This window comes from Micromys minutus (assembly GCF_963924665.1).
Source record: "Micromys minutus genome assembly, chromosome: 24".
Lineage (NCBI taxonomy): Eukaryota > Metazoa > Chordata > Mammalia > Rodentia > Muridae > Micromys > Micromys minutus.
Genome location: NC_137959.1, coordinates 18,130,240 through 18,157,898, shown reverse-complemented (window position 1 = coordinate 18,157,898; position 27,659 = coordinate 18,130,240). Strand labels below are relative to the sequence as shown.

Below are 27,659 nucleotides of genomic sequence, written 5' to 3'. Positions count from 1 at the left end.
TTAAGTACTGTTTCTTCATCTGCAGGATTACAAGTGGAAGCTACTTTCTAAGACTTTAGAGGGGTTGCTAGAGAGATGACTCAGCAGTTAAGAGCTCTGGCTATGTATCCAGAAGACCCAGGTTTGATCATCAGCACCCACATTGCAGCTCACAGTTGCCTGTGACTGCAGTTCCAGAGGATCTGAAACCTGGTGGGTTCTTGCATATATGTGATACACATAAACTTGTGCAGGTACACACAAATACACATAATCTTTAAAAAGGACTTTTAAAAGTGTAGTCCTTGCACTAGGCCTGTAGCATGCTCCAAAGTCCTAGGCTCTTGGGAGATTGAGTCAAGCTGATCATTTAAGGCTCAGGAGTTTAAGACTATCAAGATTCCATCTTCAAAATAAATAAACCTTCCAGTAGTGTGGGGGGGTGGGGGAGGTGGAGGACTCAGACAGAGGTGTTTGGGTATGGTGGTTCATGCCTTCCATCTTCTAAAAAGGCTCAGGGAAATTGCCTAAAGCTGGAGGCCAGGCTGGGTTAGACTGAGAGAATAAGTTTCTCAAACAGGTCCTCAGGATGAAGTGCAGAGTACTTTCTGGAGGGGTAAAGGAATAGAGCAATGACTGTTCTTGTTCAAAACAAAAAAAAAAAAAAAAAAAAATCCAAGATTTTTTGCATTATTTTAAAATATAGCTGAGCTAGGTTAATTTCATCTGTTACACATGTTGGATTTTCAGAGAGTCCAAGCTTCTGAGATAAAAGAAGACGACAGCTTTGTTATCAGCAATATGAAAGGACACATTTGCTAATATTACTGTTTGTGGCTTACATTGAATGTGAATCACAAATGAATGGTTTAAAAATCACCGTGACTCAGATCTGACCTTGTGAAGTAAAGCACTTCTCTGGAAAATTACCACCCTCATTTCTTCAGAATAAAGATTTCCATTATTTGAACAATAGTGTTAAGGCTTGGTATTTTATTTTTGCATTTAGTTATGTGTGTAGGAGACAGATATGGAGTCTGAGGACAACTTGGGGGAGTTAGACTCAAACTCAGGTCATCAGGCTTTATATAGCAAATGGTTCATTCCCTGAGCCATCTTGCAAATGACTGGGGAGCAGAGCAAACGGAACTGTATCGGATAAAGACCCATGAATTACAACAAAGTGGTTATTTCAGATTTTAAAAATTTATAGAAATATTTGGCTTGAAAAAATACTTCAAAGACAATTTATCCCCTTTAGAAAGTTTAGAAAATTCAGTAGCTATTTACAGAGCATACATTCTGGGATGGGCACTAACCCATGGCTTGGGAATATGATTAAGAGTGTACCCTGTATTTTCTGTCGTTCACATCTAGAGATGTAACTTGCCGTTTCTAGTGTACTATTCTGTGACTTTGAGTGTGTTCATAGTTGTATAACAGCAATTCTAGAACATTTTCACTTCAGGAAACTAGTACCCCAACCTGTCACTTTAACTTTCACCTCCAGTTTTCTCAAACTCCCCTTCTACTCTACATTCCATGCATTTGCCTTTATCAGCGGGATCACATAGAGTTTAGGTATCTGTGTGTGGCTTGACTAAAACATCTTCAACGTTCTCTGATACTGAGGTATGTATCCGTACTTTATTTTCAAACACTACATTCCATTGGAGTGTTCCTCCCTCTGGGTTACTAGGGAAAACGCTACTGTCAACCTCTCTGGAGAGTGTGTGGGCGTATGTTGTCATTTCTCTTGGATGTTTATTTAACAAGTAGTGTAACTGCCAGGGCGAACGGTCACCCTTCGGTTTATCTTTTAGGAACAGGTATTTTCCAAGAAGGTCAGCAGCATTTGACATTCTCACTTGTAGCGTAAAAGGGAACAGATTTTTATTTTCTGTTAAATTGGTTCCTCCGTTTAAAGAAAATATTCTAGCTCAGGGCTTCTATTTTGAAAACATTCTATCTCAAGGCTTCTACTATTACTTAAGCATCATGTCCCCCTCTAGGACACAGAGGACGCCGCTAGTCCACAGGGTGGTGGGATGCAGGGTTTACCTGCTTTGCATGGGAGGAACAAGGGACAAGTGGCCAGGGGCGTGGGTCCCGCGCCCTGTCGCCTGACCATGCACACAGGCCTGCCGTCATTGCCCACGGGCCCAGCTCATCCCAGAGCCCGACTCGGGCGCACCCGTGGCGTCAGTGGACCCAGGGTCGCCAAGGATGCTGCAGGAGGTCGGGACGCGGGGCCCCAGGCCTGGCCCTGTGCCCTCTGGGCTGCAGCGCGCCCGCTGTGGGCGGGGGACGAAGGCCGCGCCCCCGCGCCCGTCCCGCCCGCGTCCCGCTAGGCGCGGCGGCCCGCCCCGAGTCAGCCGAGGCTCTTCCGCGCCGGCAGGGGCAGCAGCGGGAGCGGCACGGGGCGGAGCGGCGCGAGCAGCCAGGAGCGGCCCGGCCCGGCCCGGCGCGGCGGCGGCGGCAGCGGCAGCGGCGGCGGCAGCGACGCCAGAGCTCGTGGGCGCCGTTCGCGAGGCCTGGCCGCAGCGCGGGGAGCCTCGGGCGCCGGAGCCCGCCGCCGCCGCCATGCCGCTGCTCTTCCTCGAGCGCTTCCCGTGGCCCAGCCTCCGCACCTACACGGCCCTCAGCGGCCTGGCCTTGCTGGGCACCATCGTCAGCGCCTACCGCGCCCTCAGCCAGCCCGAGGACGGGTCGGGCGAGCCGGAGCCGCTAACGGCCCCACTGCAGCCCGAGGCGCTCACGCCGGCGCGCCTGACGGCCGGCGGCCCCCGGGCCCGCGATGTGGCCCAGTACCTGCTGTCCGACAGCTTGTTCGTGTGGGTGAGCGAGGCTGCGGGCCCGGCGCGGGGGCGGTCGGGCGGACGGGCGGGAGCCGCCATGTCACCCATTATCCGCAGGGGGGCGTGGCCGGGCCCTGACCCTGGCCGAGGAGGCCGGGACACCGGCCCTCGCGTGGGGCTAGAGGCCGAGCGGCTCTGCGAGCGTGGCGGGCGGCGGGGGAGAACAGCCGAGGCAAGGGCGGCGGGACGCCGCGACCTGAGTGAGGCTGTGATGAGCCCAGACAAGTCGGGTCCAGCTCGGTGTTGTTGGGGGAGGATTGCCGATGAAGAGGGGGTCGAGAGTGGGGGGGGGCATTTTACTCCCACAAAACAACTTCGAAATGTTGCTGTTTGGCAATGGATTCGCCCCGATGGGCGCTTTTTAACGAAGCAAACGGACCAGCTATGTCCCTTTTTCGTTTTCCCGCTGGTTCGTGACTGTTTCCTTTTGACAGAAGACAACAAAACCTTCGGGTTGGTGTGGCAGCGCTTCCTTTGAACTCGAATTCTCCGTGTAGCGATCCATTTTAAAACAAGGGTTCTAGTTTGCCTGCCGGTGCGAGATAAGCAACGTTCACATGGCTCAAGTACAGGCTTCGTTTATTACATCATTTTAGGCTGGGCAGATCTGAGAAAATTTTCTTCTCACCTTGCACTTGAGTGCCTCCTCTACAAAACCTCGGAAATATGAAAGGTTGCTACAGGATATAAAAGTTATCACTCGGATTTCCTCTGGCTTGGTGGGATCTTATCCTCTTGCACGGTGCCTAAAGTAGGCTGTAAATGACTGAGGGGTTAATGTTCTAAGTTTGTAGAACTATATGCAGCTCATTTGTTGTAATTATTCCCACTGTGCTTCATCAGGAAGCAGTGGGATTTGTGAAATTCGTGGGCTGTAGATTAGGCCTCCTGGTCCTTTGGTACGCAGTTTATAGAAGGCAGTGAAGGGTGAAGTTCCCCTTTCCGTACTCCTGTGAAAAGATGAACTATTCATCTTTAGGGTAAACAACTTAGAATTATGTCAGAGTGCTTTGGACAAAGGTGAGACTGACTAGAATGTATGTAGTCTTTGATACCTTGTTTTAAGCCTAAGCTAACAGGATCCATTATTGTATTAATAGAACAGCCAGCAGTGTTGTTTAATGATTTTTTTTTCGTAAGTTTCTTCTTGCAAAACCCATGTTCAAATTCCAAGGTTAGTACCTCTTCATAAAACATTAATCTAAGGCCGTTTGGTTTTTCTGAGAATTGTCACTTTTAAGAAACGTTCTTTTTCTTTGTACAGTCTTGCCTCATGCAAATGGCCTCCCCTCCTTTGAGTCCTTATTTCCCAGTTGAACACTATCCGGTTTCTTTCCGTCTCCTTTGGAGTTTCTGCTTATTCTGGTTGCATGGTGTCTGCCCAGATCTATCTTGTATGTGCTGTGAATTTTGTTTATCGTTTAGTACTTACTTTGTCCTTTAACAGCTATGTTTCAGCACTCTGAAAAATTTTTCCCTGTGCCTGGCAGGTAACATGCAGTGACAGTGTGGCGGGCCTTTGTCAGAGTAGATGCTTCTTGAACCTCGCTCATAGGCCTTAGACAGTAACCCCTCTCCCATAAAAAGACACGTTGTCTGCCAACATCAAGCAAGATAGATAAGAACCTGTCGTTTGCCAGTTGCCAGTCACAAATCTTACTAGTTATTATTTGGTTTGTTAGACTGTCTAGAACGTCTTTGTAGAACACATGCAGTAGTAGTATCTCAGGAGGTTTGGCATAGCACAGGCAGATCGAAACCCCTCAGAGGAGCTATTTGCAGCATGTAGGAAGACAGCTGCCAACAGCACTTTCCCCTGACCCTCAAGTGACTCATATGTAAATAAGGCCACTGATGATAGGTGACAGTAGACACATGAAATCCAGTAGGGTTTCGAAGTAGGAGAAAGGAGTGCTGTGTGGGGAAGGACTGACTACAGCTTTTCTGACTTACACGGGGTTGAGAGGGTGGAAGGCGACCAGACATAAGGGGAGTCGGCCCTGCTGAGACAGGTGGTGAGACAGGTGCTCAGAAGCCTCCATCGCTCCAGGTGTGGCACTCAGGCTAACTTGTTGCTTATGACAGCCATCTTTGGTTTGTCACTCCTCTGCCACATGGAGTGAGCGAAGTAGGTGGAATTTCAGAACTGGTTAGGTTAGTTCTAAACTTAAAACTTTAAAAGACAAATCCTACAAGTTCATGTTTCAAAGGTCAAAGTAAACAAGAGTGATAGACAGCCAAAGGAAGTCTGTGCTCCTCCCCACCTGCTTCCCTTTCAGCTTCCTGTAGTTGGCGCTGACTTTAAATGGGAACCTAAGAAACAGCCCAAACAGCCCACGTATGTCTCAAGTCCTTTACCGTGTTTGTGTCTGTGGCTTACCCTTATGTACCTGTGAACATGTCCTCTTTCACTCCTGCACCTGCTCTTTCTCCCTGAGCTGATGCTTCTTTGACCCTTTATCTAAAGTTACCTTGACATATCAGATATGTACCCTTCATGGGCTGATGCTATCAGCACCTCCTGTGGACCACTGGATGCCTGTTTATGATGGACACAGTGCTCCATTTTTTCTGTTCTTGCACAGTCGTCTGGCAAACCCTTTTAGCTTGATTGGATTCTGCCTGTGAGAGAAATTAGTAGTATGTATTGTGCAGATAACATTTTAAAATAGCTCTTCACTGTTGTCCAAATGAAGGGCAGTGGCTGTTCAGACCTGGCTTGCTGCAGCGGACCTTTGCTTATGGTTCTTAGAGACTCAGTTTCTTTCATACTTAAGGAGCTTGAAGTCTGGGCTGACTTGTCAACTCTGTAGGACTGTCAGGGGTACCTGGAGACATCTGATTTGGGGTTTAAAGGACAAACACTCCCCCTAGGGTCCTTTGAGCAGCCGAAGCTTGTTTTGTTGAGTTTCTTTTTCTTTTCTGGTTTTGGAGAGCAAGTCTGGCTGCTTGAGGCAGAGTTGTGTGCTGCCTGCTATTAGTCCCAGTGTGTCTGTCTCAGTGCTGGAGTTGTTGGCCTGGGCCACCGTGCTTGGCTCAATATTTTATTTTCAATTGAGAGTGAGAAGTTACTGTGTTTATTGGGATGATGTAACACTTTCAAAGTTAAGGCTTTTTTTGTCTAATTTTTTTAAAGATTTATTTTATGGGTAGGAGTGTTTTGCCTGCGTATATAAATGTATACTGCATACCTGTCTGGTGCCTTTGGAGGTCAGAAGAAGGCATTGAATTCTCTGGAACAGGAGTGCCAGATGGCTGTGAGCCATTTATGTGTGCTCGGAACCAGGTGGGTTCTCTGCAAGAGCAACAAGTGCTTTTAACCACCGAACCATCCCAGCCCCAACACTTTTTTTTTTTTTTTTTATAATTTGATGTGGAGTAGTTCATTGTTGATAATCATTAAAATATTCCAATAAAGCACAATTCAGAACCTTAAAAACATTTTACTTCTTCCAATTCTTCATTGCCTTTGTGTTCTTGTAAATGTTATTTCTTTTTAAATACACTCCCCATCTTCCCCTTTTTTCCTTTTTCTTTTTTTGAGACAGGTAAGCAGCCTAGGCCAGCTTTGCACTCGAAGCCTCTTCTTCAGCCTCTCATATGGCTAGGATTACAGGTCTGTCCCCAGGAGAGGCTCCACATTATCTTTTCAAGCCCTGTTTTTCTTTATAGACATGTTACATTTCATCCCCCCAACCCCCAAACCTACTTTTCAGTGTAGCTTTTGCTGTCCCAGAACTCACTCTGTAGACCAGGCTAGTCTAAAACTCAAGGATCCACCTGCCTCAGCCTCCCAAGTGCTGGCATTAAAGGCCTGTGTCTCCACTGCCAGGTGACTGCTAATTTTCAACTTAGATTAAAACAGAAATGTTTAGATATTGGTGAAGGAACCCCAGAATTATGAGGACCTTTCAGTGTGGTCCCAGGACCCATTGTTGGGTAGCCCACAACTGCCTGTAACTCTAGGTCTAGAAAGATCTGTCATCCCTGACTTCCATGGGCACTTAGAGAGTACACAGGCACACATGTGTAATTAATATAAAATAGAGTCTTTATAAAAGAGTGGGCTGGGGAGATGTTCAGTAATTCAGAACACTGGCTGCTCTTTTAGAGGACCTGGGTTCAATTCCCAAAATTTATATAGTATCTCAAAACTGCCAGTCTAGCAACCAACTCCCTCTAGTGCACACGTGGAACACAGACATATGTGCAGGTAAAATACCCATACACGTAACATAAAAGGAAATAAAATCTCAAAAATAAAATTTTAAATAAAATTTTCAGAAGCCTGACAATACAAATTTTTAAGGTGCTGAAGTAGATCTGTAACAGGTGTGCGTCCCTTGTATTTAGCCACTCAATGGAAACCAGTCATATAAGTTAGAAGAGATGTCATTAAAAACATAACCCTTATACCGACTCCCTTTATCAGGTAAATAGGGTGTTTTTTAAAACATCAACTAAACTCTTCCAGCTTACTTGGAGCATATTTTTAAAAGCATGTTTTTCCTGGTTTCCATGTCATTATCTGAGTTTAAAACACAAACATGATGCATTTAGTAAGTGCTCAGGGATAGGGAAAGCTAGAGAAATGAACAACCCAACTTTGAACTCAGTCTACCTACCCAACAACCACTGCACCCAAGTCATGAAGGAAACTTAGTTTTAATACTTTCAGTTAAGCTTTTTAAAGTTTTGACTTACATTATGTATTAAAAAATGTCTTTGAGGGGCTGGGAAAATGCTTCAGCGGTTAAGAGCACTTCCTGCTCTTTCACAAGGCCCTCGTTCAATTTCCAGGAGCCACATGGTAGTTGACAATCACTCCTAACTTCAGCTTCAGGGAATCTAACACTCTCTTCTGGTTTCCACAGGCTGCAGAACACATCACACACACACACACACACACACACACACACACACACACACACACACACACAGGCTGCAGCACACACACATACACACACACACAGGCTAGAGCACACATCACACACATACACACACACACAGGCTGCAGCACATACACACACACACAGGCTAGAGCACACATCACACATACACACAGGCTGCAGCACACACATCACACACAGAGGCTGCAGCACATACACACACACACACACAGGCTGCAGCACACACACACACAGGCTGTAGCACACACATCACACACACAGGCTGCAGCACACACATCACACACACACACACAGGCTGCAACACATACACACACACACACAGGCTGAAACACATACACACACACAAATGATTTTTCTTAAATCTCTTTTTGAAAAGTTCAACTTAAACTCTCTCCCACCTCCAAAAGTCTCTCTGACGTGTTAGAATTAAAGGTGTGAGCTGAAGTGTTTTGAACTAGGTTCTTACATAAGGAGTCAAAAGGCTGTAGGATTTTTGATCAGCTGTTTTTTTTCTATCTGATTAGTTGAATGATTTTACAGTCATTTGACTTTAGATCAGTTAAGTTCCAAACAGTTCCCCCAACATACCAGTGGAACCATTTTTGTTTTAATCTTTTAAAAATATCTTACTTCCTGGCCCCAGAACTAAGTGTGATTTATCCTTTTTGTACCGAGTAGGGCGTCCATTATGTGTTCCACGGGAGGGTGTGGTGAGATACAGAGGGAACCTGGAGAGGTGTGAGGGAGTTTGCTCTCTGAAAGGACCCTTTCATCACATTCCCTCTTCTCCTCCCTCCCCCTCTTCTCTTCCCTCTCACTCCTTCCCTCCCTCTCCCTCCTCCATTATAATTTGCTTTTAAAAATAGAGGTGTAGACCAGGTGGGCATGGTGACACGCGCTTATAATCCTAGTGTTTAGGACCTGGAGACAGGAGAATAAGGAGTTCAAGGCCCATCTGGGGTACATGGGAATCTATCTCAAAACAATAGCAACAACCAAAGTAAGGGGACAATAACCTACCCATTTGCTGTTTAGGTCTGAAAATATCCATTTTTAAATTATTTTAAAGTTTTTTCAACAAATGTGGGTGAAGGCCTTGGTTTTGGCACTGGTATTTCAGAGTATCTTTCCAGGTTATAGTCCCTCTTCATTACCTGATTTTTTTTGATACCATAATCCTACCCTCTTCTACTTGTCAGGGCAGCATCTTTGAGTTCTGGATTTTACCGATCATGTGACTTTTAGGCCAGGTATCTGATAGCTGTCTAAAAGTTCATATGGGAATGAAGGTACATATTTTTTGTGGTTATTTATTGAGACGGTGTCTGGATTGGGCTTTCGGTCCTCCTGCCCCAGTCTTTCTAGCGTATGGATTACAGGTATGTGCCAACATGCCAAGTTTGTTATATGTAGTTTTACAGAGACAATACAGAGTTTCCATATGGTTCTGTCAAGTCTGAGGAAGGCAGCCTGCTAGAGGGCACTCACTGGGGCAGGGGTCCGACTCAGTGAGCTGTGAAGCCGGTGCTTCTTCCCAATGCCTGTCAGTTTCAGTAACACGTAGTTTGCACTGTTAGAAAACCAAAAAGGCTCATGGGAAAATGTACACTGTATGTGTGTCTCACCAGAAGTAAACTTCCTTTCTTTGGTTTATATGCAGGTTCTGGTGAATACTGCTTGCTGTGTTTTGATGTTGGTTGCTAAGCTTATCCAGTGTATTGTGTTTGGCCCTCTTCGAGTGAGTGAAAGACAGGTAAGTAAACAGATTCTTGTAAGGAAAGTTTTAGAATGCTATTTTAATAGAAAACGTCCATGTATACTACAAAGAACTTCTGGATGTACTTCATCCAGATTTAGTTTTACGTGTGTGTGTATGTGTGTGTGTGTGTGTGTGTGTGTGTGTGTGTGTGTGTGTGTGTGTGAGAGAGAGAGAGAGAGAGAGAGAGAGAGAGAGAGAGAGAGAGAGAGATTTATCCTTTTTGTACTGAGTAGGGCTGCCATTATGTTCGAGTGCATTGCATATGCACACATGTGGGTCGGAGTACATTCACCTGTATTTGGTGCGTGTGGAGGAGAATTTTTAGTTTTGGTCTCCATCTTACTTTTTCAGCTGGGCTCTTACTGATCTGGACTCTACCACAGTGCTTGCTGCTCTGGGCCATCTCCCCAGTCCCTAGAGTCACTTACTTACATAGATGTACTAACTCATTTGAATTAAGTAGGGACATCAGACAGTCTTACCCCAGGTAGATACTTCAGGATGTGTTTCCCAAGAGTAGAGTTTCCCAATGTGATCTTGAGAGTCACAGCACAGGAATAAACTGGAGAAGCTAGCCTTGATAAAATATTTTGTTTAATTGTTCTCAGGATAGATAGCTAAGCTCTCCCGTTATAACTTTTTCTTTACTATTATTGACAAAACAGGACCTTGCTATGTAGTTCTATAGGCCCAGAACTTTCTTTGTAGAGCAGGCTGCCCTTGAACTCAGCAGTCCTCACATCTCAGCCACCCAGTGCTGGGATGACAGTCACTTCTGCCTCAGAAGCTCCTTTCTTCATACTTCATTCTTCAAATTTTTCTTACAAAATTTCTCCTTTAAAGCTATGGTTCTTTCTGAGCAGGAAATGGAGCAGGCTAGGGGCAAGCCGTCTGTCTGAGTGCAGCAGCCAGTGGCAAGCCGTCTGTCTGAGTGCAGCAGCTGGCCTTCAGTGCTTTGTTTCTTGTGTTTGGTGTCAGGCCAAAATTTATGGAAAACATTGCCTTCAAGTATTTGAAGCTTTTGCTATTAACCAGTTCAGGCTTTTCAGTCTAGATCACATCTGTTATACTGTTGTTCTTTGTTGGCTTACTTTATGATGAATACCATCCAGTAGCATTTATTAAGGACTATTTTGAAGCTGGGTGGTTGTGGTACACACCTTTAATCCCAGCACGTGGGAGGCAGAGGCAGATGGACCTTTGAGTTCTAGGCCAACCTAGTCTACAGAGCAAGCCCCAGGACAGCCAAGGCTACACAGAAACCATGTCTGGACCCTCTTTACCCATGCCCAAAACAGAACTATTTTGAACTAAGACTAAAGAATTATATAGATTTGCTCCATGAGTGCTTAAATAAGAGTCATAGAAGCAAAGACACCGAAACCTAAAGTGGAATAAATACTACAGTGTTAAATAGAGGCTTAGGTCAGTGAGAGTCGGTTTCTTTCTTTTTCTCAATGTTTGTTTTTAAAGATTTCTTCTATGTATTTGAGTATTTTACCTATATGTATATAAGTGTACCATCTGTGTGCCTGTTACCTGTGGAGGCTAGAAGAAAGAATGGATCCCTAGAACTGGAGTTAAAGATGGTTGTTAGCTTCCATGTGGGTGCTGGGACTCAAAGTTGTGTCCTCTATAAGAGGAGCAAGTGCTCATAATCACCCAGCATCCTCCAGCCAGAGAGCTTTTCATTTTAAAAATATTTAAAACATTTAATGCCTATTATGGCAGTTTAAAAAGCACTTTACATATACTAATGTACTTAATTTACCAAGTATTCTGTGAAACATAGGTATTATACTAAGACCCACTTTATAGCTTGGGAAGTTGAGATGTGCCATGTCAAGGATACCACAGTTGTGCAGTGGCAGAGCCAGGAACCACAACCAGTGATATTTCAAGGCCTCCTACTTTTCCTGTCCTAGAAACAGATGTTCACCCAGAATTCCAGGTTTATTTTCTTGGGACATGGTGTTCAGAACCAGGGTCCAAACTAGCTGTATACATTGTATAAGACGCCCAGCAGCATTTTTGCCTCTGGGTGTCTGCCTTTTCCCTCCCTCCTTTCCTCCCTTCCTCCCTCCCTCCCTCCCTCCCTCCCTCCTTCCCTCTCTCTTTTCTGAGTTAACTTTGTTCTCTGAATAGAACATAGCTAGTCAGGCAGTGTTTGAACTCTCAGAGGGATTCTTCTCTTTGTGTTGGGATCTTACTAACCTCAAACTCAAGACCCTCTTGCCTCTGCCTTCCAACTCCAAGTGCTGGGATCACAGGCACTATTCAACATGGCCAGCTTTAACTTTAAATTTGTAAAATGTTTACAGTCCTTAAAAATTTTATCTAAAAGTCTCATGTTTTTGTTGGGCAGTGGTGGCCTTTAATCCCAGCATTCAGGCAGAGGCAGAGGCAAAGGCAGGCAGATCTCTGAGTTTGAGGCCAGCCTGGTGTACAGAGAGAGTTCCAGGACAGTCAGAGCTATGTAGACAAATCCTGTCTACCCTGCCTCCAAAAAAAGCTTTGTTCATTCTTACCTTTATCCAGATTTTTACCACCTCCATCAATAGTTCAATAGCCAGTTAATCAGATATTTTAACATCAGTAATTGCTAGAACTCATCTATTACCCACCTCCACCTCTTCCCCTGCCCCAAGAAAGTGATCGTTTTTAAAACTGTAAGTTTTTATTTTGAAAAAGAATCTAAGGGCTTGAGAAATGGCTCGGCAATTAGAAGCACTGTTCTTGCAGAGGACCAGGGTTTGATTCCCAGTGCCTGCATGATGGCTCGCAACCATCTGTAACTTCAGGCTTGGGTATTCCAACACTCCTGACCTCGGGGAGCACCAGGCACTCATGTGGTGCAGATATAACACACAGGCAAAACAGTTATACACATATAACAATTAAAAAATAATATAGCAAAGAAATACATAGTCTACTGCTTATGGAACAACTAACACAGCTTGTTTAGAAATCAGGTGACTATTATTAGAAACCACAAAACATTTATAATCTTTCTTTCAATAGTACTGAGATAGAAACTCATTTAAATATATATAATTTAATAAAATATTCTGTAGTAGGGGAAAATTAATAATTTGTGTCTGTCACCATTAAGACACCATACTATTAGGGCTGGAGAGATGGCTCAGTGGTTAAGAGCACTGACTGCTCTTCCAGAGGTCCTGAGTTCAAATCCCAGCAACCACATGGTGGCTCAAAACCATCTGTAGTGAGATCTAATGCCCTCTTCTGCTGTGTCTGAAGACAGCTACAGTGTACTCATGTAAATAAAATAAAAAAATCTTAAAAAGAAAAAGACACTATAGTAATATACATAGAGAATATTTACTGACATTGGTAAGATTCTCACAATAATAGAAGAGAGAAAACAGTGTATAAAAATTAAAATATTTACATATCAGACAAAGAAAAAAAGACAATAAATATTAAAGGCATTGTTCCATTTTGGTTTTAGTTTTGTTTTTTTTAAGACAGGGTCCTGTGCAGCGTAGCCTGGCTTTCCAAGTACTGGGATTGTAGGCAAATACAACTGTTCTTAGCTGTATAGATATTTTAAATATTTTTTGTTGGGAGCTGGAGAGATGGCTCAGTGGTTAGGAGCACTGACTGCTCTTCCAGAGGTTTTGAGTTCAAATCCCAGCAACCACATGGTGGCTCACAAACCATCTTTAATGAGATCTGATGCCCTCTTCTGGTGTGTCTGACGACAGCTACAGTGTACTCACATACATAAAATAAATAAATCTTTAAAAAATATTTTTTGTTGTTTAAATATTTTATTGATTATATATGTTAGCAAGTAGCCTTTAAATTTTTCATTAATTTGTTTATTTAATTTACATCCTGATTATAGTCCCTACTTTCTTCTCTGCCTTTTAATTTTTATTAGTATTTTTTGTGTGGAGTGTATTTATATGTGTGCATGTTGTGTGTGTTTGTGGGTATGTATGCATGTATTTGCAAGTGTGTGGAGGCCAGAGGTTGACTTTGGAGGACTTTCTCTATTGCTTTGCACTTTTTTTTTTAATTTAAAGATTTAAAACAACTTATTTTGTTTATCTGCTTGCATGAGTTTATTGTACCACATGCTTTGTGACCCGTCTCATGTGGGTGCTAGGAATGGAACCCAGCCAGATCCTCTGCAAGAGCAGTCAGTGCTCTTAACTACAGACCATCTCTCTAGCCCTTTTCTATTTTATTTTCTGAGACAAGTTTTCACTGAACCTGGAGCTCACTAATTTAACTAGACTGGTTGGCCAATGAGCTGCAAGGATCTGCCTGTCTCCGCCCTTCAGTACTGGGGCTACAGACAAGTGTGCTTCCCCACTGGTTTTTACTTGGTGCGAGGGTTCCTAACTCAGTCTTCACGCTGCTTCACAAGCACTGTGCCTACTCAGCATCTCTGCAATCTACTTTTATATTTTTGATTATTTAGAAAGTTTAATCTTTTCTATTGCTTATTAAGTCGGTACAGAAGGCTTAAAAACAGTACTGATAACCTTGCTGAACATGTAAAATATAAAATACTTTTACGTCTTAGTACATAAGGATACTAAACAACTGCTTTCTAATGGCTAAGATTTCATAATTGTTTCAGACTATAAGTTTGAGTTCACAGATCACTTTGTCTTACCTTTACTCTCTATGAATAACTGTTTCCTTTGCCTTCTGTACAGAGTGCTCTCTCTATAGACTTGCTTTTGTGATAAGAACTAAGTCGACTTGGTATGCTGGAACTCACCTTTACAAATGTTTTTCTTTTTAGCATCTCAAAGACAAATTTTGGAATTTTATTTTCTACAAGTTCATTTTCATTTTTGGAGTGCTGAATGTCCAGACTGTGGAGGAGGTGGTGATGTGGTGCCTCTGGTTTGCTGGACTTGTTTTCCTGCATTTGATGGTTCAGCTCTGCAAAGACCGATTTGAATACGTGAGTTTTTAGCCAGCCTCTTTGCTCAGTCACATGTGTAACAGATTTGCTGTGTGAGAAAGTCACAGGGCTACATGCCAGGGGCAACTCTGAGGACTGCCAGCTCCTCTCATGGCTGTTCCTGAGGGACAGCCTGGTACCATGTCTTTTTTCTAGAGAGCTCCTCACTTCCATTCCCCAAGCCCTACAGCCACTTCTAGCCTTGTCTTAGGTCAGAGTGTGAGGGAGCCTTGATGTATACCCTGTATACAACCTGAGCTCTTCTGGAGAGTTTCTGGTTTAGTCTCCCATCTTTTTTCTTTTGTCCTGGCTGGTAGAGTTTTCTTTCTTACTGTTCTTCTTGGGGTTCAGACTGAGTTAGCTGCCTCTGCTTCTCGTCTGGATGCAAGATCTGCCTGAGACACTTCAGGTCAGACCTGTGCCAGTGAGTACGTCATACAGGCTGAGGTAAACATGTCTGTAACAGCCTCCCAGTTGAACCCACTCTAGGACCTTGTGTTCCTCTTTTTAGTCAGTGTTCACGGAGATGACCTTGCACTTCTTTGTGAGTTAATCTTACTCTTGAAGGCTTTCTTTCTTTTCCAGTTCCCATTTTTACAAATAGGAGCTGCTAGCCTTCCTTTCTGGGCTGATTGTAGCCAGTATCCAGTACTGCAGTGGTTAAAGCTCTAAGTCTCTCCTGACGCTTACTTGTCATTGCCTAGTATCAATATACCATTCTGAGTAGTACTTCTGCACCTGATTCTTTTCCATTGTCCTAGCACTAACAGGCGAGGCCTCCAAGTGAATTCTGTAAGACAAGCAGAAATACAGCAGAAAAGGATACTGTTCTGAGTCCTATAAAATGTTAGATAATTGAGCATCGTTCTAGAGATTGTAATCTCATGGTAGGGGGACACTGGAGAATATGAATTGGAAATATAGTGCATATTATGTCTGATAAGTTAAATGATAAAGATCTATAAATCTCAGCTCATGTATTTAGGTCACAGCAGAATTTGGGCTTTTCTGTGTTAGTGTGGTGCTCCAAAGATACCAAGCTTGATCTTGGGTTCTGAGGGCAGTTGCCATGGTGGAGGAATGAACTGTCTTTCTGTTCTGTGCTTTTCAGCTTTCCTTTTCTCCCACCACACCAATGAGCAGCCATGGGCGAGTCCTGTCCCTGCTGACTGCGATGCTGCTCTCCTGCTGTGGGCTGGCGGTTGTCTGCTGTGTCACAGGCTACACCCATGGCATGCACACCTTGGCTTTCATGGCTGCAGAGGTAAGGTGCCAGGCACAGGCTGTCTCTGATTAGATTCCTAAACATTTTCAAGACCCGAGGGTAGATGACAGAGTGCTTGAAAAGACATTTGGTCTTTGACTTTAACAGGCACTTACTGTTTTCCTGCTTTCGTTGGGTATTGGTACTGAATGCTTTTGCATGACCTATTTCATATAATCCTTGGAGAATTATTTTTCTAACAATTTAGGACTAGGGCTGGGTAGACAGGTAAGAGCACTGTGTAAGCATGAGGACTTGAATTTGAATCCCAGCACCATTGTAAAAAGCTAGGTGTGAGTGTGTGGATATGCTATGACCCCAGTGCTGTGTAGAGCTGAAACCTTGTTTCAGGACAATAAGACAAAGATGGACAGAACAGAATACCGGCATCCTTTTGTGGCTTCCATGTGCACATAGACCACCCATACAGCAGTTACCACGTGCTTGGGATTGTTATGGGAATTTTTTTTTCCAGGGCTGGGCACTAAATGTAGGATTTTGTACATCCTGGGCAAATCCTCTACCATAGTCCCACAACTCAGCAGGAATCAATTTAAATTCTTTATACATTTGATTTTTTTTAAAATTAATTCTGTTCATGGTGGAGGAGGAGACTATGATGCCTAGCATTTATGAACTGTTTGAGGTTTCAGAGTGGCAAATGCAGTTCAAGTACTCTTACTCCAAAGTAGGAAAAGCATTCCTTTCAATATATAAAAGAAATGGTTTGTTTTATATTCATTTATATTTATATATCATTGTAAATGAATATTAATACTTATAATAATTTTTAAAGCCAAGTAAAAATGTATATAGTAATTATTTAAACTATGTTTATTACTTTAAAGGAGTTGTGTGCGTGTTGCTGGAGATTGATCTTAGGGCTTTCTGTCATGATAGGCAAGAGTTGTCTCTAGCCTTCTATGAATTTTTCTACATTTTAATTTTTTGAGAAATGGCCTCATTATGCAGCTCTGGCTGGCCTGGAACTCTATGTAGATCAGGCTGGGATCAAATGCAGAAACCTGCCTGCCTCTGCTTCCTGAGTATTGGGGTGAAAGGTGTGCCACCATGCCTGGCTGCAAAAGCACATTTTAGTGGCATTTACTTATTTCCTGTGTGTGCTACAGTGTATGTGCAGAGGTTAGAGGACAGTGTATGGGAGTTCGTTCTTCTACCATGTGAGTCCCAGGATTAACCTCATGCTCTTAGGTTGATTGACAAGAGCCTTTACCTATTGAGCCATCTCACCAGCCTGGATTTTATTATATATAGAATATTTATTTATTCTTTGACAGTTTCATACATGTATACAATGCATCTTGATCGTGTTTATCCCAGCTTACCCTGGACTCCCCTTGGACCTCCTCAATATGCCACCTTCCAGCTTCCTGGTTTCCTCTTTTGTCTTTAATATCCTGTGGCTGAGTCCAGTGCTTCTTGCATACTGACAGATGTGGGCTATCCTCCCTGAATATTTAAAAATAAACAAAACACCTTTTAAAGACTTAAGAGACCATTTTCTCTGGTAGAAACCTAATTAAAAAGTAAAGGTTTATTTTTTTATGTATGGTGTTTCACCTATATTTATGTGAGTGCCATTTGTGTGCAGCGCCTGTGGAGACCGCCAGAGGGTGTTATATCCTTTAGAACTGGAGTTACAGTTTGGAGCTATCATGTGGGTGCTGGGAACTGAACACTGATTCCTTGGAAGAGCAGCCAGCGCTCTCCAGCAACCCAAACCTAAAGTTTTCGTATGTCTTAAATTTTTTTTTTAGATTTGTTTATTTTATTTTTATGTATCCAGCTGTTTTACCTCATGTATGTATATGTTCTGTGTACATTCCTGGTGCCTTCAAAGGTCAAAGAGGACATTGGGCTTTCTTAGACTGGAATTACAAAGAACTATGAACCACCATGTGGGTTCTGAGAGCCAAACCTAGATCCTCTGCAAGAGCAGCAAGTTCTCTTAACCTCAGAACCATCGCTTCAGTTTATTTGTGCTCTTTATAGTCAATGAGTAACACGTCCAACTTTGTAATTACTTTTACCTATAATTGCTAATTGATACTTTTAATTTTACTCTTCTCAGTATGAGTTATCTTCAGTAAGTTGCTAGCTGAAATTATTAAATGGAAAATTCTGGAAATAACAGTTCATAAGTTTTGGTTTTTCGATGCTGCATTTGAACTCATGTGCATTCTTCTACTCAGTGTCTACTCTTAGACCCACAGGAGATAAGCTGTACATTCTGCACTATTCTGAGGAGTAGAGTGATACAGAGTGCTGGGCTGCCTGAAGCATGAGTTGTTTGTTTAGGGTATTCATATTGCACATGCCTCTCACCCACTGATCATCTGGACAGTTTACTTATTTGATTACCTAGAGTAGTATCATAGTGCTTGGGTTTGAGTGTCCTAGTTACTGTAACATTGCTGTGATAAAGTACGTCAACAAACCTAAAGGAGAAAGGCTTTATTTGGTTTATAGTCCCTGACAGATACAGTCCATCTAGGCAGGAATGACATGGCAGCAGGAGCAGGAAGCTGGCTGTTCACATTATATTTGCCCTGAAGAAGCAGAAAGCAATGAATGCACTCTGCAGCTCAGTTCACTATTTATATAGTCTAGGATCCCAGTTGGGATGGTAGGCAGGTCAGAGTGGATGGGTCTTTCTACCTCAGCTAACCTAATCCATATAACCCCAAAAGCATGCTTAGAGGCCCATCTCCTAGGTGGTTCCAGATTCTGTCCAGTTGACAGTAAATTCTAATTATCCCAGATAACCTCTATCTGCTTAATAATGACCATACTGTACAAGATCAATGAAGCAAAGGAAACACTAGGTATAAACCAGGACAGGTTATCTATAATATGATATGGCAATGCATTAGGACATATAGGAAAAAAGATACACACACCACACACTTATATAAAATATGCTTTTAATCCCAGTGCTTGGGAGGCAGAGGCAGGCTGATCTCTTGTGAGTTCAAGGATAGCCGGGGCTATATAATGAGACCCTGTCTGGGGAAAAAAAAAGGAAAGAAAGGAACAATATGCTTCCTTTGGATAAGAGAGAGCTATGTAATAGATATACTGAAGCTACTGATTTATTGTCAAAACAAATTAGGTGTAAATATGTAGGAATTTGTTAAAAGCAAGGTTAAAAAGTTTATTTTTGCCTTTCCTAGGTAGTGGGCAGGGATGGGTGTTTTCTTGCTGTCAGCTGGAAAAGGCTCAGCACAAGTTGGTCTCCTGGGTTAGGAAGATATTCCTCAGAAACTGGGGGTGATAAACTTGATCAATGTACTTTCATCTGGTTTGTTTTTAGAAATCAGCTTTTAATTAAACTAAGAAGTATTTCTCTTTTTGCAGTCTCTTCTTGTGACTGTGAGGACAGCTCATGTAATTTTAAGGTGAGTAGAAATTTTGGAGAGATGATTAACATTTATTAGCTCAGTTGACTTTGAGATGTAATAGTGTTGAGTATATAACAGCGTGGCTAAACTATGCCATGTTTAAGTTAAAGTAAAATACATAATAGTGTGACTGAACTGTGAGTTAACATGTTTCTCCTTTTCCATCTATATTGTAGATATGTAATTCACCTCTGGGACCTCAACCATGAAGGAACTTGGGAAGGAAAGGGAACCTATGTGTATTACACCGATTTTGTCATGGAGCTCACTCTCCTGTCCCTGGACCTTATGCACCACATTCATATGCTGGTGAGTTCCCCAGAGAGACCAGACAGGGCTCAGGGTTTCAAGACAGCTTGGTCCCCAACACCATAGGAAGAAATAAGTCTCTTTGACAGGTGGGCATTTAAAAAAATCAAACTAATAATAGTAAGAATCAGTATAGTAATGGGCAATTTATAAACTCGTCACAGTAACATTTAAAAGTGTACTTTTTGAAGATGAAAAAAATTTAACATTTTGCTTTATTTTTTAACTTTATAAATTTTATTATAAAAATCTTGCAAATAAACACTGCACTCTAAATAAAACAGACCCAAAGTCTGTACAAGTTAATGTGTATATGTGTATGTATATGTAAATTTGCAAGATTGGACATCTTTACATTAAGCTTTAAAATTTTAGGTTAATTATTCAGGAGAGATTGTGGCAGTGGGATGGTTACCCAGGCTGAAGAGTCATGTGTATTGTTTAGAGCAGTCAAATAAATACATGCATTTATTTACAGAGAGATTGTTCTATTTCCCTTTTCACAACCTTCAAGAGCCTCTTTGTACATGTACACTAGCAAGTTTGCATATATGTGTGTGTATGTGTGGCTTATGTACATGTTAGTGTCTGTGTGTATGGATCCATGCATGGAGCCAAAGGTTGATGTGAGGTGTTTTCCTCTGCTATTCTCCACCTTATATTTTGAAACAGGTTTTCTTCACTGAATCTGGAATTCACTGATGAACTAGATGCTCAGTGAATTTCAGAGTCCTGTCTTCATCCTTCCAACTCTGGGGTACAAATGTGCATGGTCACAGCTGGCATTTTGTTTTGTTTTGTTTTGTGTAGCCTTTGCTGTTCTGGAACTCTGTCAGTAGACCAAGTCGGCCTCAGACACACAAGGTCTTCCAGCCTGTGTCTCCCAACTGCTAGGATTAACTGACTGGCCCAGGCCTGGCTTTTTATGGGTGCTAGAGGTCCTAACTCAGCATTGTACTCATTTAGTGGTGAGCTGTGTCCTTAGCCCCTCACATTTGTTTTTATTGTATATTTTACTTCTCTCTATCTCTGTTTAGTTATTTGGCAACATCTGGTTATCTATGGCTAGCCTGGTCATCTTTATGCAACTTCGTTACCTGTTCCATGAGGTACAGCGTCGAATCCGTCGCCACAAGAACTATTTGCGAGTGGTAGGAAACATGGAAGCCAGGTAAGAGAGTATGGTTTTCTTTTAGAGATGATACAGAACTTTCTTCCTGGAGTGTGGATAGAGTTTCAGAAGATAGAAGGTTCTTATTTTTAGTCACCGTCTGTTGTTGCTCCTGGGTGGAAGCTCCTGGGGTCTTCTGACATCTTTGTTTTGGGAAGGCGTGTCTTGCTTACCATTTCCACATGTATGTTTATGCACATGGCTCACTCACTGAAGACACTCTCACTTGCCAGCTTTAGGCTAACCCAGATGAGAAAGTGCAGGATTAGTGGGTATTCTTTGCTTCTTAGGGACAGTTTGGATATCCAGGGGTCTGGTTCCTCTGATATATTCATAAATGCCATGAGTGTATCACAGATTCAGTTTTGTGCTGAATTTCTCACTTGGTTTTTTAAGAACTATAAAGAATAAAAATAATCTTTTACTTGATCAATTTTGCTGTGATTGTGCCATTGTAGGAGCTGTATGCATAATGGTGTACTTTGACTGTGTGTGAAATTGATGAGTTCCTCTGGGCCTGCTGTGTGTTCTGCAGGTTTGCTGTTGCAACTCCAGAGGAGCTAGCTGTCAATAATGATGACTGTGCCATCTGCTGGGACTCCATGCAGGCTGCAAGGAAACTGCCCTGTGGACATCTTTTTCACAAGTAGGAGCTGTGTGCAGGGTGTTTGGGAATGGCTTTCTGTTCTGGGAGTATGAGTGCTTTTTCCATGGGTTTGAACATATCCCAGCAGTAGAGCAGGAATGTGACCTTGTTGATGTTGCTTGGAGCCTGTGACTAGCTTTTTTTTTTTTTTTTAAATTGTGAGCCTTTTCTTTTTGTTTGCCTTTAGATGGTTCTTTACCCACATTTGCCAACTTAATTTCTATTTATTTGCTTTCTTCAAAAATTTCCCCATTTTAAGTTCTTGAGAACTGGGTTGAAATGGAACCAGACCAAGAACACTCTAGTGATCCATTAGCAAAGATCACAGGCTAGGCTCTTCCTTAAATCCCCAAGATCAGAGAAGATCTCATAGTTCAGAGGAATCAAGACTATTTAAGCTAGATAATTTTGTGCATGGATTTAGTGTTTTGCTACTGATAGATTTAGAGGTATCTTTTGGCCCTTTGACTATTGAATTAAAAAAAAATATTATCACCTCTAGTTTTTTCCTTTTTTATATCAGAAGGGCTTTGGAGTTAGAGTTAACAAATGGAGCTGTTGGGCCAAAATGAAAATGACAGATGAGGTCTTGATTTGTGGAACTTGCAGTCTAATTCAGGAGTGGAGTGTGAATTAACAGGCACATTTAGAATGTGCAAGTCTTGTGTGTTTTAGAGAAACAGGGCTCTGGAGTGCTGGTGCATGCCTTTAATCCCAGCACTCAGGAGGCAGAGGAATCTCTGAGTTCAAGGCCTGTCTGGTCAACAGAGTGAGTTCCAGAACAGCCAGGGCTACACAGGGAAACCCTGTCTCAAAAAACTAAGAATGTAAGAAGGAAGGACGGAAGGAAAGAAGGGAGGAAGGAAGGAAACAGGACTCTGAAGAGTAGTAACTCCTTCAGATTAGGAGGAAGTGACTTTTAGCGGAAGTGAGATCTTGAAGGAAGAGCAGGTCAGGGAGGGTGTAAAATGGGAGGCACAAGGAGCAGCTCCAGCTGTGGGGAAAGTTGATGTGTTGACGGAACTAGATAGAAGCCAGTATGTGAGGCTCATGGAAGAGGAAGGAGTGTGTCTGCCAAGGGAGGAGATGTAGGCAGGGGCTGGAGGGCCACTGGATGGGCAGGATACCATTGAAGGATTTTAAGTGAGATGGTAGATAGAAAGGAGTGAATTAGATCTACAGAGTCAGTGTCTGGAAGAAAAGGCCATGGTTGCGACATTATTGGTCAGTAGCTATGATAGTAAAGAGAAAGATCACTGGAGTAGAGAGAGCACTCACGGGTGGAAGAGGATGAATGCCAGATGTGTGAGCCACATGGATTGTGAAGTAGCTGAATGGAGGTAGAGATGAGCAGCCAGCCATGAAGTGGTAGAGAAGGGACTGTAACCAGGAGATGGCAGATGTCTGCATTAGAGGGTAGTATCCAAAAGTATTTGTCAGCATTTAGATTTGGCTAGTGGTAAATAAAAGTATATTAAAATGAGAAAATCATAGTAATTCTGGTGATTTCTCACAATATGCTGAAAAGCAATTGAATGTGTTCTATCTCTTTCTTTGAACTCTTTGATAGCTCCTGCCTTCGTTCGTGGCTAGAACAAGACACCTCTTGTCCAACATGCAGAATGTCTCTTAATATTGCTGATGGCAGTCGTGCCAGGGAAGACCATCAAGGAGAGAACTTGGATGAGAACTTGGTTCCTGTAGCAGCTGCAGAAGGCAGGCCTCGCTTGAACCAGCACAATCACTTCTTCCACTTCGATGGTAAAGAGGCTCTAACTTCTACAAATATCCGTATGACTTTCCTTCTTAAAATGCTGTTGTTAGGATTATAAATGGCCCTGTATAGACAAGTTTGTAGTACATTATACATATACTACCTGCTATACCTGTGGAGGTCAGAGAGCAAACGCTGCTTCTATTCTTGTATCATGGATCCTGGGGACTAACTGGCTTGTCAGGTGTAGCATAAAGAATATTCACTTGCCTGGGTATCTTGTCAACCTCAGTATTACATTTTAACTTTCCTTATTTAGTTTTAACACAGATTTTTTTTTCTGTGTATCCCGCCTTGAATTTAGGGTTGTTGTGCCTTAGTCTTTATGGAGTTATGTTTATGGGCTTGTAACCATCTTGTCTGCCTTATGCCTCAGTTTCAAAAGTGTTTGGGGTGGAACTGAGGGGTTATTCTGTGTCAATAAATGGGGTGCAGTGGTTGGTGGTATGTGCCTTTAATCCCAACGCTTGGGAGGCAGAGGCAGGTGGATCTTCATGAGTTTCAGGACAGCCTCAGAAACTTTATGAGTTTCAGGCTACTCAGAAACCCTGTCTCAGGATGGGAAAAAGGAGGTGGGTGGGGAGTAGTAGTAAAACTGTCTTGAGTGTGCCTTCAAGGAGCCACATAACCAGTTTAACAGATAGCCTTTGCTAAAAATTGGTTGTATTGGTATGTTATGTAAGGTTCCTTGTGTTGTCTTCTCACCTGTAGGCAGAATCTGAATTGAGCCTTGTTGCTTTAACCCCTCCCCCCCATCCTCCAAGGCATTGTTTCATTGTATAGCTCTTGCTGGCTTGGGGTTCACTATGTTGACCAGGCTGACCTTGAATTCACAGAGATCCTTCTGCCTCAGTCTCCCAAATGTTAGGTGTGTGCCTCTCCTGAGTGGGTAAGAGTACTGGCTGTTCTCCCAGAGGCCTTGGGTTTGATTCCTAGCATTCATATGGTGGCTTACGATCTGTAAGTCCCAGGCGATCGAACACCCTCTTCTAGGCAGGCACTGTGTGTACAGGAAGGCAAAAATACCCATATGCCCATTTTTAAAAAGGCATATGCCACAATGCCCAGGCTAAGGTTAAATATTTAAATTATACTAAATAGAAAGTGGTTCATGAAGGTAATCATGAAAATGATTCACCCACATGAGGAGTAATCTGTGCTGGTTGTAAGAGAGGTAAAACTGAGCAGTTATAACAGGTTCAGAGCCATGGGAATCTTTGAGAGAAGGGATTGCAGCTGGAATGACTGTTTGGCCTCACGTTCTGCCATGTCATTAACCTGTGTGATCTTGGGTGTGTTCCCCAACTTCTCAGTGCCTCAGGAACCAAAGACCAAGGCCTATGAGAGGACTGGAAAGCACATTTGGTTTTCGTGAGGACAGAATGAACTAATCTGGAGACACTTGACAAAAAAGGCCTGGCATAAAGGAAGCCCTCTGTGAATAGCAGCTGTTTTAGTAGAGTGGCTAAATACACAGATGGCACTGGGGCAGGGACAAGGGTACTAACTGTTGTCTTGGACTTTGATTTGTCTTAGGGTCCCGGATTGCAAGCTGGCTGCCGAGCTTTTCAGTTGAAGTAATGCACACTACCAACATTCTTGGCATCACTCAGGCAAGCAACTCTCAGCTCAATGCTATGGTAAGAATTGCTGACTGCTTAAGATGAGAACTAGTTAGTGGTTGGGAGGGTACAAGGAGCTCCAGGACGTGTGGATAGTGTGTGTGACCTTGCTGGTTTCTCTCTTACCTAGTAGCACAGCTAAGTTTTCAGGGGCTACTTCTATTTTTTCCATTTACTCTTCTCTTCTTTGTCTCCCCCTCCCCTCTGCCCTCCCTCTCTTGTAGAAGAGATTAAATCCAGTGCCTTGTGTTTGCTAAGCAGGCTACTACTGAGCTTTATACTTGCTGTGCCTTTGACACAATAAGCTAATGAGATGGTGCTGATGAGTGAGTGCTTAGGCAGCAAGGCAGGCAGCTGAGACTTGCTTTTGTTTTACCTGTGGAAGTGCTCACTACTGGGTTTACCTAATTGTGACCTAAGCCTAGACTGAGACTACTTGATTTTAGCAAACATTCAGAAGGAATTATTGACAAGAGTGAACAATGTAAAAATTGTGTGAGAACTATCAAATACATTTTTTGTTCCTCTACCTCCAAAGGAAGTGTGTGTGTGTGTGTGTGTGTGTGTGTGTGTGTGTCTGTCTGTCTGTCTGTCTGTCTGTCTGTGTCTGTGTCTCTTGTAACGTTGAGGCATGCTGTTGGCTCAAGGAGATTGTCCAAATATTGGTTTGTTTGTTTGTTTATTTGTTTTTTCTGATGCCATGTATTTGGTTTCGGGGATAGGGTTCTGAGTAACATGGAATTTTATGTAGAACAGGCCTGCCTGTCTCTGCCTCCTGAGTGTTGGAACTGAAGGAATTTGCCACCAAATCTGGCTCACCTTAAGTTATCTATTGAAAAAAATTTGTGCTAAAAGTCTGTCTCTGCGATGGGACTGTACTCAGCTCAGAAATTGCAGTGCCATCATGGCAGACGTGAGTCTTGTCGGGAAGGGTGGTTTGTGAGTTGTCAAAGGTTGGCAAGATGGTTGTTGGTCTATAGGAAGAAAGCAGTAACAGTTGCTTAGGCAGTGGGTGAGGTTGTACTGGGATTTCGGGAAGGTTACCTTGTTGGAACAGATTGTACATAGCAAATTTAAGGGGACGATACAAAGATTTCTCATACACTCTTCTGTTACATGTAAGTTTGCACAGATATATAGTAGGGTAAAGTCACCATTATAGTACCATTCAGAGTATTTTTTCGTTGCCCTAAAAATGCCATATGCTCTCCCTCATCCATCTTCATAGCTTTGTTTTTCTGGAATGTCAGACAGTTGGATTTGACCAACTAATTCATATATAGGAGTCCCCTGTGCCTTTTCATGGATCAATAGCTCATTTTTTAAAACACTGAATTATATGTCATTATCTGGATGTATAATATTTTATTAACTCATACATTTTTTAAAAATAAGATCTATTTTATTATTAATGTATATATATATATATATATGTATATATATGTGTATGTATGTATGTATGTGGGGTTATCCATGGAAGCCAGAAGTGTCAGATCCTTTGGAGTTGGGCTTATAGGCAGTTGTGAGCCATCTGATGTGGATGCTGGGAATTGATCTCAGGTCCTTCTGGAAAAGTAATATGCACTCCTAACTGCTGAGCCACCTTTCAGCCCCATCTTGATTTCTCTAGCATATACTCCTGAAGTTCTATGGCATAAGTCCTTCAGCCTTTCTCTTCTTTAATGGTATACTGGCTATCCTAGCTCTAGTTTTCCCATATAACCTTTAGAGTCACTCTGTTCATATCTATAAAATAGCTTGCTGGGATTTTGACTGAGATTTCATTAAATCTGTAAATCAAGTTAGGAACTGTTAGAGACATCAGCTTGCCTCTTCTGGGATTAAAATGTGGGCCACCATGCCTGCTGTGGTGGTCTGAATGAAAATGGCCCCCATAGGCATAGGGAATGGCATTATTAGGAGGTGTGGTCTTGTTGGAGGAAGTGTGTCACAGGGGGTGGGCTTTGAGGTCTTAGATGCTCAAGCTTGGCCCAGTGTGGCATTCTCTCTTCCTGCTATCTGCTGATCTGGATATAGAACTCCCAGCTCCTTCTTCATCACCATGTCTGCCTGCACACTGCCATGCTTCCCACCATGATGATAATGGACTGAACCTCTGAAACTGTAGGACAGCCGCAATGAAATATTTCCTTTGTAAGAGTTGCTGTGGTCCTGGTGTCTCTCACAGCAATAGAAACCCTAGCCAAGGCGCCTGGCTCCTTATGTTTTGTCAGAGGAAGTGCTTCTTTTTCATTCTTCCCTCTCCTTTCCTGGTGGATCTCCTGGCAGTTAATCCTGGGTATTACTTATATTTGAGGGCTCCTTCCCTCCCCTCTGCCTCTGTTCCTCTCTTCTCTCCTCCATCTCTCTGCGTTCTGGAAACTAAACCTAGGGCCTGTGTCTGCTAGTAAGTGATTTGCTACTACTCTATGCCCTTGTCTCTAATCCTGGTTGGCTTGAACTCATGATCATCCTGTCTCAGCCTCCCGAATTCTGGGATTAGAGAGCACAACCATGGCTGATCTTTGAGTGAGGATTGTATGACTAGGAAAGATCTTTGGAGAAGTAGAAAACCTGTAGGATACTGACTGAAAGGGTAACGCCCTTCAGGTGGAGGGTAGGGTGGAAGTGGAGAAGGGAACAGGGCTTTACTGATAGAGGGGTGGATGCAGCTGCAGGCAAAATGTTTGGGGATTGGGTGAGAAAGAAAAGACTGGCTTACAGTAGGTCAGAGGTAGAAACAGTTTGAATGCAAATGAAATGAACAGAGAGGAAATGTAACATGTAACATGTTCGTATGGTGGGATAAGGCTTTGTCTTAAAAAGCAGTGGTGATTCTGGCCCTTGCTTCCCTGCAGAGACACTTGAGGCCAGTGTGCCAAGGGAAAAAGCTGGGGATGAAGACAGGTTGGAGGTGGTTTTTGATCACAGCAAACATAGAAAGTGGAGGAGACATGGCTCGTGCTTGTCTCCCTCTGGCTCCTGTTCTTTCTCTGA

General features: G+C 42.9%; 1 protein-coding gene across 1 annotated transcript in view; it reads left to right on the top strand.

Moving 5' to 3' along the window:
- Window positions 1–2,379: 2,379 nt before the first annotated feature.
- The window catches only part of AMFR (autocrine motility factor receptor), a 33,047-nt gene continuing 7,767 nt past the window's right edge, over window positions 2,380–27,659 (top strand). The window contains exons 1-10 of the mRNA XM_080936991.1: window positions 2,380–2,817; window positions 9,408–9,500; window positions 14,290–14,454; window positions 15,566–15,718; window positions 19,097–19,137; window positions 19,317–19,449; window positions 20,487–20,620; window positions 21,156–21,266; window positions 22,837–23,027; window positions 24,577–24,680. Of these exons, the coding sequence (XP_080793117.1) occupies window positions 2,563–2,817; window positions 9,408–9,500; window positions 14,290–14,454; window positions 15,566–15,718; window positions 19,097–19,137; window positions 19,317–19,449; window positions 20,487–20,620; window positions 21,156–21,266; window positions 22,837–23,027; window positions 24,577–24,680 (1,380 nt within the window). The 5' untranslated portion in view covers window positions 2,380–2,562. The remainder of the gene's footprint in view (window positions 2,818–9,407; window positions 9,501–14,289; window positions 14,455–15,565; window positions 15,719–19,096; window positions 19,138–19,316; window positions 19,450–20,486; window positions 20,621–21,155; window positions 21,267–22,836; window positions 23,028–24,576; window positions 24,681–27,659) is intronic.